The sequence below is a fragment of the Chroicocephalus ridibundus genome, chromosome 5 (genome assembly GCF_963924245.1).
Source record: "Chroicocephalus ridibundus chromosome 5, bChrRid1.1, whole genome shotgun sequence".
Classification (NCBI taxonomy): domain Eukaryota; kingdom Metazoa; phylum Chordata; class Aves; order Charadriiformes; family Laridae; genus Chroicocephalus; species Chroicocephalus ridibundus.
The window spans coordinates 49546008-49560736 of NC_086288.1; the positions used below are offsets into that span (position 1 = coordinate 49546008).

The following is a 14729-nucleotide window of genomic DNA, read 5'->3' on the forward strand; positions in this document are numbered from 1 at the left end:
GACCTTAAACAAGTTACTTATTTTCCATACTTTAATTTCCTCAGCCATAAAAAAAGAGAATGACAAACGAACTCTTTGGCATAAGGAAGTCGCTACAGATCTGCAGCTCAGGCATTACCCAATTTGGAGAAAACTTGCTTTGATTAGCATACATAGTAAGGTATAATAGCATTTGCTAACGTCCTGCTTTTGACCCTGTATACAAATGACATTCAAATCCTCAGCCTCCTTGCTTCTCTATGAAAAAACATCTAGATTGTGCTTTGCTGGTATCTGCCTCACAAGCTACTACAAATTCCCCTATTCCACTCTATTGCCTTTGCTGTCTAGACATCTTAAAACACGGTACTTTAAACCATTTAAACCTTCTTATGACCAGCAGAAATCCCTTCTCTTGATTCCAAAATGGTTACTGTTCTAACACTAACTGCTCACAGCCTCGTGATTAAAGCTCCACAACTTCACAAGCTGAGTTTATACCTGCTCTTGCTTTCCTAGCCATCCCTTTGTAGTCTCTCACTCCTTTCCTCATCATACAATTCTCAGTTCATGTCATTACATTCATCTACAGCCACCCATCTATCGGTATCAGACAATGTCAATCACCTCTTTCAAACCCCACCCTAAATTTCTCAATCTTTGGCCTGCCTCCTGCAACTTCAGACTAAATGTAGCTGTATCTGCTACCCTATAAGATTCGGTATCTCTTCTTAAACACAGGAAATACATCAAAGAAAAACTAAATTTCACCTTCTGCTTTCCGCAAGCTCTTCTCAACACTAAACCTTTTCCTGATTTTCAGTCATCTCTTCTTTCACAACAGGGAACAGCCTTTTGCAAATCAACATCCATTATCAAAATCTGTATTTTAATTAACAGGACAACATCATTTAGTACGGCCAGGAATGTGCGTTTATAAATACATGAACATTTTACATACTGCTTTAAATATGCAACTTCTAATTTTAAAACTTTTCCTGAAAACACTCTTATATTTAGTCAAACACCATTCCCAAATAAGGTATTATACAAGTAGCACTAACATACAGTTACTTATAACTCTAAAGATGTGTGGAAAACTGACATTTTTCACCGCAGATAAACAGTAGAAGTAAAAAGTAAATACGTTTCAAATGGAAATGAACAATGCTCAACACTTCATAAAACTGCTCTCTTAGCCTACCTTACAGTAACACAACAATATGATAACGAACTAAGGTTTGTGATTTTTGTTGCAGAAATTTGTTACCTGAGAGAACAGTGGTACTTTGCAAAAACAATTATTTTAGGATTGCATTACCCTTCAGACTAGTGAAAGTTTGTATTATGGTAATGTACTGGTTGCTAGTGAAAATTAATTTTCCAGATATCTTACTGAGCTCAGTGAGAATGAATTATTTTGGTATAATAAAAAGCACAGGATGCAAGCTTTTATAGTGTATCCACTAAAAAAAACACAACACTCTTGTGAAAATCAACAATAGATCACCTATGTTACTCATCAAGCTTCAATATATATTTCAATATATATTTGAGATACACACACTGAATTTCCATCCCAAGATCCAAAAAATTTCATTTACCACACCCCACTGGTAACACAAAATATTGAGTGTTTTTAAGGCAAAGAATTCATGTCACACAGGAGTTCCTCAGTCTCTACACATCATAAGTAAATTATGTTGATTTCAGTAAACAAAGCAGAGGACTATTCGGGTGATGCAGTTGCCAATATTATTATAGTGTTCACCTGAAGACTGCTACTATCTACCAAAAAAAGTGAAACAGCATTTACATTACTTATTCTCCACGTGTTATTTAGTCCTTGTAAATGGAAATCAGCTATTTCATGTATTAAACTTCTGACAATGGTGTAAGATAGGAAAACAGCATGATTAAAGCAACTTTTAAACATGATTAAAAAGTAGACCTAAATAAAGTATTATATCGCTTTTTAATTATTGATCTATAGAAAGACAAAAAAGAATTGAGAAAAAAGCCTGTTAACTATTTCTCTAAATAAAAGTATCATACTTCAATTATTATGGTCTTTGACCCTTACAAATTAACGTTTTTGTTTTGTGTTTTTTAAAAAAAAAAAAAAAGACAAAACCACTATCCATTTCTGTGCAACTCCAATTACCAATAAAGACAGAGAAGTTTTCACTTCTTTACACTTGTTCTCTAGTTACTTACATTTAGGTTCCCATTCACTGCCACAATATTGAGCAGTCTTAGTTGTATGCACAGCAAACACACTGGTCTTTTTAAAGAGGTGTTAAAGAGAAGGTTGAAATTTGAGTTAGGTTTTGGTAAAAACCTTACTGTTTCAAAAGTGAATGTCACAACAAAATAGAAGTTCAAGTTTTGAGTTTATGCTATCCCACTGACCATCCACTGTAAAGATGGACTTCTGTATGACAGTATAAATACATTAACAAAAAAAGGCATGAGATCAGAACTATAATATTGCCAACTCTGATTTGAGCTTGTAATTCAAGAATAACCTAAATCGAATAGTTTTGACTAGCCTGTGAGAAACAACTAACGAACTGAAACAAAGGGTGTTTAGACTGCCTATTAATTCCTAGTAGGAACTACTTTATTTTTTTTCCCATTTTCCTATTCACATTAGAATTTTATCTAAAACACAGCTGAACAAAACAAGGTAGTGACGTTAAACCAGTATTGATGCAGCAGAAAACAACCTTAAGTATCATTCTTGATTCTTGTTCTGACAACAGCTTATTCCTGTGTGGGGAGGGGGGCAGAAGTGTAAGACAGGAAATCTGAAAGTCTGCAGAGACATCCACTAAGGAACTAGCATCAGAGATATCCACCAAGGAACTACACAGAGGTCATCAGGAGAGGGAAGTCATCTCTTGTGTTTGCCTCAACCATGAGAATCAGCAGTTCTAGATTGCTGTGTTGATACAACATACAACTCTTTAGTCTTCTCTTCATTGTTTAAAAAGAAGAAAGAAAGAAAACCACTACCACTTAAAATTTTGAAAAGTTCTAACAATAAAAATGTTTGTTTGGTTTTTTTCAGAATAAAAATATTTTTAAGAAATAACAAGCTGAATAGTTGGATGATGGCTTCTCATCAGGAAGATGCTGACATGAAACGGCCTACAGAAAATTAGATTTATAATAATCTGATAACAGACGGGAAGTTAGTATTAATATTATTTTCAAGTAGCTGGCTTTGTAAGAAAGTCATCAAAGAAAATATTAAATCTTTCAACATATGCGGAGACTTTAAAATGTTTAACAATGCTATATATTACAAGAACATGAAATGTAAATAAACCATTAAAGCAGTTATGAATTTAAAATAGTGAAAAGCTTCTGAAAACCTGTCACAAACACAAGGGCTGCTATAATTAGTGTAAAACGAGTCTAACAAGCTATCTGTAGAGAAACAAAAATAATGGTGCAATTCGGTTCAGATGATAACCCCATAACACCTGAATCACACTCCGCAGTATACAGTACCATACGCATGAAAGCGGATGCAGACGCTCACCTAAGAAGCCTTCAAGTTAATATTTAGATCTGCACTTGTCTATCATGAACCTTGGCTGGAGAAGAAGAAAACAGACTCCCTTGGAAAGGACCCCTGATTTCCCTCCTCTGCACTTGGTTCCTCCTCTGATGTCATACTTACTGCATTTTTTACCCTCCATAGAAGCTCTAAGGCTTGTTTTCATCCTTTATTAGGCGAAGAAATATCTGGCATTTGAGGCTTACTCTGCTAGCCAACAAGTTCACGAAAATTAATTCTACCTCCACAGAAATATGGATGTGAAAAGGTTCTATTGCTGTCTAGCGAGCAGCAAGGATTTGTGGTAGCCATGAGGCCTTGATGCTGAAAGAAGTCTCTGAAGAGAAAATGTAGGTGTATTGAACCAGCTGGCTCCCTTGGCTATCATCGCAAAAAATGGGTATCCGTCTAAGAAAAGGAGAAAATCTCTGACAACATTAAGAACCACTAGTTGTTTTGTATCTCCTGAACCACCAGGAAGGGTGCAAACTTCTGGAACAACATACAGTTAGAATACTTTTTAAAATTAATTTTCTAAATAAATTTTGGTTTAGTATTTGTTTTGAAACTCTTCTGTAGTGTCAATTACCAGTGCAGAAGACCTCCTAACCCAATTTGCACAATTCCTTAGCTAAACAGAGAAGTTTAAGGAGTTCCTCACATGGCCAATCCAATACTGAGATTTGGCTTTCCAGCTGAGGGCTGAACAACAGTTTTTCCAAGAAGCATTTCAAAATATCATGTAATAATATGATTTTCCCCACAGGTGACTCTCTCCATGAATCTAATTCAGTAGGTAAGCACGCAGGCAACATCCAGCCAAAGATACACTGCACAAAAGCATACTTCAATAGAGACATTTTCATCTTTGTTTCATCATCATGTTGCACCACTTATTGGAAACAACCAGTAACTTGCTAAGGTAATGAACCATTAAAATGCAACAGCTAAACACATTGTCATAGCTAAGACAATATTGTATCTGTTCAGAATCATGAAAGTATTTGTGTTTTCTAAAACACTTTAATTATACACCTCTAAATATTACCTTTTCGTGAATTTCTTGTGTAGACTGAGCATCACAAAATGCCACTGTGGCTACATCCTTCAGAATAGGCATTTCTACTGTACAATCCCTGCCATCCAGCAACGCTACCAAAGGGCGCGGATGCATGGGCCCATTCATGATCGGAGGTCGAATGCCTGTGAAGAAACAAAGACCTGTTATTCAAGCCATGCAAATTTAATAAAAAAAATAGGTTATAGCTAGTCTGTTTGTTCTGACTGCAGAAAAAGATTTCAAGGACTGAAGCTAGTTAAACAGGAACAAGCTTATAGTCAGCAAACAACCAAACACAGAAGACCTAAGTAAAAAATGCCATGGAGGCTCAGGAGGCTGAACAATGGAAGATAGATAAAACCACTAAGGGAATAGTATGTTTGTTTTTCAAAGGGACATCCTTACTGCATTATCATGAAGTGTCTCTTCCATCTTAGCCAAGGTTAAGTTTTGATTGGATTCCATACCTTTGTGAGCTTTACACAGAGTGAGAAATATCTTGTCCAGGCTTGTAAGAGTGGAGCTTATGGAATATCATAAGCAACTCAGTGAGGATTTGAGTACGCAATTTACATATATGATGATGATCTACTGAGACTAAAGTTTAACTGAAAAAAAAGCCTACAACACCAAAATTTTGAATTTACTGAAGATCCAGTGCCCAAGTGTACAGGCTAATTGCTGATTTATGTAGGTCTTCTTAGACTTAAAAAGTTTTACAAAACAATTCTGTATAGCTTAGTCAAACAAATACATCACACTTAATCCACCATTGAAAACTCTTACAAAATATGAACAAAATACCCCTCCCTAAGTCAATATCACACTTGGAACATTGTAGAGACAAAGAAATACACACTAAATATCTGGGGAAGGAAAATCAGTTGAAAGTGCAGACTTCATTTATACCCTCTTTATGAAATCTTAAAATGAAAAGTAATCCTTGCAACAAGATAGTTAGAGAGCATCTTTTTAACAGTACAGATGCTATAAATATACGAAAGTACTCAAGGGAATAATGTTAAACCATTACATTTACACAATAGTAGTTACATGTGGGTGGAAAAAAAGGGACTTCCTCAAGAGGTAAGGAAAAGCAAAACCAAGAATAAAGTACATTATTTTTCTCCTCTTTTAAAAGTAGCTTTAAACACTGCAAAGTGAAGCAGTCTAGATATTTCTTGTATGCAAATTTCAACATACTTTTGTTGCAGTGTGAATTTAAAAACATTGCTTATTGCTTGATAATACAAGTTAGTCCAACATTAAAATGCAAAAGATTGAGGTTCCTCAGCTACCTTCTACAAGAAATCCCTGCATCTTATGTCCCAGCCTGTGCCAAGAAGCAAGCCCTGAAAGACTGTCATCTGCATTTTAAGTGGAAGGAAAATTAGTAGAATCCCAGCTGTACAAAACACCTGGTGAAGAAAAACAGCTCCTGTGGTAAAGACTTTCACAAGTCAACAGAAGCAGCATATTACTCCCCGATGGGGACCAAACTCAGGTCTGGGACTGAAGCAGTACAGCTAAGGAGACTGTTACCCTCGGTCTCAACTGTCCAGCCTGCACCCGTAAATTTCCAAGCCCACTCCTAACCAAGTCAGCATGACAGACCAGCCCGACTACAATGTGGCATTTAAGTTCTTTACCTATGCAATCAGGTTTTATACTTGAGGACGACTGAACAAGGGTCACTGGAACTTTTCCTATATGCATGCAGTTTCAGCTAATGCCCTATCTGCAAAACTTCTAGAAAATGCAGCTGGCTTTAATTTAAATGTAACTACACAATGCTTTAAACTGCTTTTTTCAGCAGCAAACAGCAAAAGGATCTTTCAGACCCAACGCAGGAGGACAACAGATCCTCACCAATCCCTCTGCATTTGGTCACTAAAGTACTTTTGGTTCTTTTTCTGTTCTAGTCCCATCATATCCCAACAACTGATTCCACCAATGGACTGCAACTGTAGTACTGTCACCGTAGCAGACAGGAATTCAGATGCGAAAACTATTCACCAGCACCCATTAAAACTATTCTCTGTTGTAAATCCACCAATCCCTAACCTCTACTTCAATAGATATGCTTAGAAATAACACACAGATTCTTTCAGAAAAATAGTGTTTATATCCAGCCACCAAAATTAAGTGTAAGCCTTTCTAATATAATTTTTAAAATTGTGCATCTTGCTAACTTACTACTGTTACCTGTTTAAACCAGAAACGGCCACATAACTTTCTTACAGTCCTTCTTAGTAAATAAACCACACACTAATAATGCAGTACAGGACACAAACATTACAATATAAATGTGACATAGTTATCCAGACAATAATGACTATCCTTTAATGGCGACTTTATTATAAAACCCCACATTAAATTTACTTAGAAACACCCTAAAATGAAGCATGTTATAGAATTGTTCATGTTTCTTTCAAAAAAGTATATGTAATAGCATTAACAAAATGCAATTATGTTTTGAAACAAACGTAAAAGTGACATTGCAAGTCCTATTCATATTGAATATAATAACTGTGCTCATTTTACAACTGAAATGTTATGGTTGTTGTCTTAATTGTCATTCCAGCAAAGCCAGGATTTTCAATGACAAGTTTGAATCCTAGCTAAACTAAAACTACATAAAGAAAACAGAACTTTGACACTAGAGTTGTTGAAGATGAATGAGGAAAAATGTCACAGATAATTCCCTTAGCTACAACTAAAGCAGCTCTGTCAACAGAAGAATGCACATAGTCCAAATAGGTAACAGAAGACGAGATTAAGAACTGTCACTTTTAAGAATCAGTTTTATCACTAAAGCTACCTCAGAAAATCATGAGATACAGTATCACAAAACACAACCCTCTGCAACAATGATTTCTCTAAAATACATAAAGGTGTGGTCTGGTTTTCCCCTCACGCCAGTGTATCTATCGATTTCAACCAAGTTACTAGTGTCTAAAGCTGGTGCTAAGTGGCATGCCAGAACAAGACAAAGCACAGAAACGAAAGTCAGAAAAACAATGAGAAGGATAAAACCTCCCCAGGAGAATCTCAGGCTTTGTTAAGTGTCCCCAGAACTCAAATGCATCTAGTGACCTTGACCACAAAAACCCTACAAAACATTGCTTGCCAAAATACTTTCTGAACTGCAGCATAGACTTCCTGTTGCACAATCTTTCTGCCTAAATACCGTATCACTGAATCGCAGACAATAACTCAACACTTAAGTAAACTTACAGTAACTTAATCACAGTGGCAGTCACTGTTTAAAGTTTACATTTGAAAAGACACAGTTTTCATTATGAATCAGAACCCTTTGAACAAAAACCTACTTCTTCCACCTTTTAGATACGTTCTGCCTGTTTCTTATCTAGAAATGTCACACTGCACCATGTGTTTGGCTTTATAGCAGACCCTTGGAGTGGCACGATAAAGCAACATGTATTTAAGAGCAGTATTTTCCACACCTACATTAACAGTAAATCATGCAGCTTGGTGCCAGAGAGAAATAACTGTAAACCGGTCAAAAGTGACATTCAACACCACAAATATGAAACTAATTAAAAAAAAAATAATTTCACTTAGCTGGTTTATTTAAGTATATGGTATAGCATTTCACATAACACAGATAACAAAAATTATACCATCCACCCCCACATCCTAGAACCTTTGTTATGGGAAAACAATCTCAGTTTATCCTAACTCGAGACTTTCAGGAACCCCTACCAACCTGACATTTCTTAATCTGAGCTTGATTTCCAGGGTCATGAATTCGATTTCTCAATGCTTTACAATCTTCAGCATTCTGAGGCAAAATAGCAGCCTGTCATTCCATCCTCATTTCCATGTCTTTATTTTTTCTTGCAGTCTCCTGTAATCTTGAACCAAAGCTTTTAAACTTCTTATCCACTGCAACCTCTGTAGCCTGGATGGTGTTCAAATTTTTACTAAAAATTAAACACAAACAATACATTAAAACAACGTTAAGGGTCTGACTTGTGCTCATAGAAGCCAGGAAACTCAAAGTAAAAGCTTCTCACTGCATCTGTACCCTTCCCCCTTGCGCTGCTGGCTTTCCACCACACCTGCTGTGCTGCCACCAGCCATTACCATACCAGGGAAACCAGTGGACTGTTAAGACACACACGGCACCTTGAGCAGGACAGCAGGTGTATTGTAAATAGACGTACCTGGAACAGTCGGCATCACTCAGGCGGCAAACGCTTTGCCTAGGTGAGCAGGGATCTGAGGATAGTCTGTGATCTCCAATACCACCCGTGCTGGAGAGCCAAGTGCTCCAGTGAGTACCGGAGATGGAGTGAGAAGCCTTAACTCTGAACTTGCTGGTTTTGTTGGCTATAAGTCAGGCCCTTAAGGTTATCTAAATGTATTTAAGAAAAAAACCCCAAAGTATCCCATGAGAACCCTAATCCAGCTATTAGTTTGGGGTGTTTTTTTTCCCCTCCAATATGGAAATAATCTGGTGGTGGAGCTCTTGCCCCAGTAACAGCTACTGTACCAGTGACCGACGGAATTTTTTTAAAATAGTAGCAGGTGTAAGTATGCACCGACAGAGCCATTGTCCATACGTACCAGCTATTCACCATGCAGCTAATAGACAAGTGCCTTTTCAGAGCTGCAATTTGGACTACTTTCTTGCTCTTAGAAAAAAAAAATTCTCAAAACCTTATTCTTGTCTAGCTTTTATGGAAAAAAATCTTCGAAATGTAAAAAGCAGCTTTTAGCTGCTGAACCCTACAGAAAGCTGGCCTCATGTACAAGGAATTCAAGCGATTGTGGCTCTTTCGCAAACCAGGGGATTAATGAATTTATCATCCAGCTTCGTAACTAAAATTGGAGAGGACAGCTTGTGAATTATTACCTCCATACCTCCGGCAGCATGGGGACTAACAAATTATCAGATCTACCTTAGCACAAGAGGTATATTTTTTAAACTTGAAAGAAAAAAAGTAGAAAAAAGCAAGCTACGTAAGTGGGAAGTTTCCTCCCCCCTCCCAAATCCTACCTGCACCTCCTGTTGCTCCTGAAGCCATGGTGGACCTTTGTGTACCACACTCCAAGGGGGAGAGGCTGAAGCCAATACCATTTGACATACTCACAACTGGAGGATAAGAAAGCTCTCCCTGACACCTTCTATCTATACTGTCATAATCTATTTTAAACCTTTTGTAAAACAACCTTTTACGTTATAAACTGACAGTAACCAAAGTGATCACATTGCACAAGTAACAGATATCTCAAAGCAGGCAGTGACCGTTTGCTGGCATTAGAAAACATACCAAAATGAACAAGGTAAGCTATTAATGATGATTAACAACATCACTTTCACATTTTTCTGCCACTGATTAATATAACATCATTAAAATCAGGAACGTCTCAAATAAGGCATACTAAGTAAAGGACACTGTCAGGTTTGTAGGCCCAAAATTTGACCTACCTTTCATTTTCTTAAATCTGTTTGCAAAGTCCATGTAATTCTTTAAATGTGTTTTTCTTTTTTCAAAACAAATGCTTCAATTCTTTTTTCTGAAAAATACATCAATGCCAAAAAGCACAACACTTATCAGTAACCCTATAATGACAAACCAATATGCACATGAAATGGAGGACAGCAGCCTGGCAAAGGAGAGTTTTCATTTTCACGTTTCTGGGCATTCTTACAAGTGCAAAGATTAAATAAGCAGGAAAACTCCCTTGACAATGTCCTTTTAAAAGAATTTGTCCTACAAAACTTCCTTTATGCACTGTAAAACATCCAAGTGACTTAAGTTTTTTAAAAAAATGCAGACTTCTGAAAAATCTAATCAATATTTACGGAAACAAGACTTGAAAATAAGAGTTTGGACATTCCGCTGATTTAAGTCTTGCACATCTAACATGAGACTAATCCCCTGTGGCATTTACCTTTATTTTATATTCTTACCTAGGCTGTAAATTCGGTCAGAGCTGCCACTTATTTACCATAAGCCCTCAAAAAAAATTCGTATGTTTTTATTAAAATAAATGCTAATATGAGTTCAAGTAAAGAACGAGTTGTCAAAACAAACAAAAAATTCCACTCATAACACGAACACAGAAGCTGTTACGAATTAGATTTGCCAATATGCACTATTAAAATTCCTAGATATGACATACTTTTAAAAGATATTTTAAGGTTCCTGACACATCATGCATTTTTAAATTTCGGACTTTGTTTTGATAGCCTCCTTGCTTTAAGCACCATGACCTCAAGTGAGATTTAGATTCAAGGCAGACCAAAACTAAAAGCAGTCAAGTAGAAATAAATTTCAAAGTACAATGCAGGTACACAGATCAGTTACACGGATGCAAGAAAAAAAAAAAAGAGCGCTTACCAGCCTTCAGTATTTTGATATTCAGCATATTTAGATGCTGAATATGCAACACAAAAATCTCATGATTCCACCAGAATCAGAGGCAACAACTTTTGACACCACCTTCAGTATGAGCAAGATGCAATTTCCCATGATCTGGGATGTGGGACCGAGGGGAAGGGAGGGGCAGAGAGGAGAATATTTTTAAATAAAGAACACAAACAAGGGTACATACGAAAAGGTGACAGATACCCTCAGAAGCGTGAATTACTTAGCAGATTAAATTTAATTTCATTTTTTTCTTTTCTCATTTAATGTTTCTAATTACACTTCCTAAGATTTTAGGAACCTGCTGCAAGTCTTACTGCAGTTAATAGGAACGCTCCCAAATCCATTTTCAAAGGAGTAAGATCTGGACTTCATTATACACATACAAGAGAAAACTAAGCATAAGCTGCACTTAAAGCATATACGCAGTCTCTGCTGAAGTCTACAGGGCTCACAGGTTAATGCTAAGCACACTGAAACTTTACTGGAAGAGCATCACTGATGAGTACTATGGCACTCTATGCTTTTTATTTACCCAAACTCAGGAAAAACAAGTCATCTTCCTTCTTTTCAATTTGCAAGAGACCAAGAAAAATAAAAGTGGTTTCCGGCGCTGTGTTGACCCAATGATGTGCACAGCAGTCACACCCACTTATATCCTCCTGCTAATTGCGAAGATTGAAATACACCCAGACCGCTCTCCAGGACATTCACAGCTCATTCCCTTACAGAAAACGTAACAAACACCACCAGTATGCAACTACCACCCTGGTCCATAGACTTCCATGGTACTTAGATTTATGCACATCACATCATTATTTTACTGCCTGTGAGAAATGAGTGTGGGTATTCAAGCAACTGCTACAACATGCAACATAAACGCCTCAACAAAGAATATTTTGAGACAACTATCTTACTTGATTTTCCCTTTTGGTAATCAAAAGAAAATAAGCCAATGATTTCTTTTTAGAAAATCCCACATTTCCCTCCATTACTGGAACCCGGGAGTCACGATTCTGCATTTCTTCTCCATATTCACATAGCAAGTAAACTCGCCGCTCTCAGATATTAGTCCGATTACTGCAAGGAAATGGGTTGCTGTTGTGTTTTTAAATAGTGATTCCTAAGCAGTCTAAATGCCTGTCAGGGTACAAAAAATGAAGGTCCTGCAAGGCTCATGCTGAAAGCCTATGATCAGAAATAAAGTTCTGTTTAGGGGAAACAAAATCATCTGGAAACATTTTCTATTACTACACAGGTACTTCAAACATCCATGTGAAAACCTGAAGTATTTCACATCTGTCAAAAAATTACTCAAATTACATATTTGGAGCATGCTATAATGATATGCCTAATCTTAACTAATAATTTTCAAAATAAGACGGAAAACAATATGATTCACACACTTAATGTCAAACGAACAAGGAATAATAGCAAAATGCGTTACTGTAAAACGTTTTAATTGTCCATCACAGTTTAAAAAGCAAACCAAATGACAAAATTCAGTAACAAATTTATCAAGTACTAAAATGAGAAAGCGTAAGTATCAGCAATAAAACATACATAAAAAACAACATTGCAGAAGCACTGTTTTCAAGTAAGAGATATGTGAAAGCAAACTCCAGAGAAAGGCAAAATATTTTAAAGGACTGAGCTTTCCCCGGATATGCAGCATTTCAGTGTCCATGCACAGTAAATACTTCACTCTGTTTGAAATATTTTTAGCTTTATTAAGTAATAAGTAAAGGAAGGAGGAGGGGGGAAAAAACCAAACAAATAAATCATCAATGGTGGAGCTGCCCTAGTTGAGTACACTCCCATTAATCCCAGCTTCACAGAAATTCTGGGTAAGGCTGCCAACTTTGTGACTTATACCATGAGTTTTACGGTGACTGCAAAATGCCCCTGCCCATGCATGCTGTGGCAAAAGCCACAAACTACTTGATAGCTTGCAGGTATCACTGCAGTGAAGCTCAGGATAGTACCTACATATTAGGCATCAAAGAACTTGAGAATCACAGAATGGTTTGGATTGGAAGGGACCTTAAAGATCATCTAGTTCCAACCCCCCCGCCATGGGCAGGGACACCTCCCCACTAGACCAGGCTGCTCAAAGCCCCATCCAGCCTGGCCTTGAACACTTCCAGGGATGGGGCATCCACAACTTCCCTGGGCAACCCGTTCCAGTGTCTCACCACCCTCACAAGAAAGAATTTCTTCCTGATATCCAATCTAAATCTACCCTCTTTCAGTTTGTGGCCGTTACCCTGTGTCCTATCATTACACTCCCTGATAGAGTCCCTTCCCATCCTTCCTGTACGCCCCCTTTAGGTACTGAAAGGCTGCTATAAGGTCTCCTCGGAACCTTCTCTTCTCCAGGCTGAAGAATTAGGATGCTCCAGCAGTCACATTTGCCCATAACTAAGTATGGACATTCATTTCCCAGTTACTGATGGGGCAGTATCCCTAAAACACAGAACTGAATGCATGAATCAAGTCCACATCAAAGATGTCCCAACAAGGTACCATACGCTGGGTATATATCAGGGTATACATTCACTGTCATCTTCTCCCAGGACAGCAACCATGAGTAGACTGATAATGGCAACTGGGAGAGAATCCACCTTAATACACCCAAACTCTACTCTAGAACACAACAGAGCTTATATTTCAGCCCATAAACTTTATAGGTTGGTGGGTGTGACTTTAAAAAAAAAGCCAGAAAACTCACGCTGACAGGAACTGGAAAAACAATCTGCTTCAGCAATTGTAATAGGAGCAGAATGATTAACTCCCTGAGCCATTCCAGTAACAATATGGATCATGCCAAGAGTTACTAAAACACTTTCCACGGAAGAAGCAGTCCTGGAGATTTTGAGGACAATACTTACAATACAGAACACAAGTGTAGAATGGGCTGGTGAAACAGGGCTGCGCTGCCATATGAAGTGAAGTACATCAGTGGCCCTTGCGCTCGCTCTTTTACCCACGTATTCAATACAAAGAAGCACGCAAGCACTGCTTTTTCTTTTTTAAATCATGTTATCAGAACTGGCATCTTGGCTGTGATTTTGATAAAAGCCAAACAGCCACATAATGTCAATTTAAAACATAATACACTCAAAGAACAACTCCTGATTTGCCTGTAAAATAGTATGTATGTGAACTATGAGGGGAAAAAAAAAGAAAAGAAATCAGTAATTTTTCCTCTCTCCTCCAAAAATGTTTCTTCTACAGCAAGTTATGTTATTCCAGCAGGTTTGGGGTTTTTTTGTTTTGTTTCAAACCACTGCCTGAGCTGTAAGTATGCTTTGGGAAAAAAAATACCACTTTTTAGTGTTGTCAATACAAGCACTTTTGGAGCATTAATTTCCCATTATGTTTTAAAGACACTGCCAAGCATTTATTACAGAATATAACTTCTGAATGTAGGCTGTCCTAATGGCTACTCTCTGTGCTTCTTTTCTCATGTTTTGGATGCTGTACAGGATGCTGTCTCAGAAAAAGAAACCAAATAACCCAAGCAAAGCCAACATCAAAGGCTTCCTTTATTCTGATCCCAAACACTGAAAGCAATTTCTCTAACAGCACACCTGTACTTTGACCAAGAACGTTAAACTATTACCTGAGGCACTCCTTATTTTCCTTATCAAAATATGAAGATAAGCAAGTGTGGGGCCTTGGATAATCAAATTAGTTTCACAAGGTTTAATTTTTTTTT

The 14729-nt window shown here is 37.3% G+C and overlaps 1 protein-coding gene across 6 annotated transcripts in view; it reads right to left on the reverse strand.

Moving 5' to 3' along the window:
• The window catches only part of CTBP1 (C-terminal binding protein 1), a 249744-nt gene that overhangs the window by 35667 nt on the left and 199348 nt on the right, over positions 1–14729 (reverse strand). For 4 of the 6 annotated variants that reach the window (XM_063335175.1, XM_063335176.1, XM_063335180.1 and 1 more), the window contains one exon: positions 4596–4750. In XM_063335175.1, the coding sequence (XP_063191245.1) occupies positions 4596–4750 (155 nt within the window). Of the gene's footprint in view, positions 1–4595; positions 4751–8337; positions 8555–10065; positions 10155–14729 lie in introns of those variants that run through there. The other 2 variants (XM_063335178.1, XM_063335179.1) reach the window with 2 other exon arrangements.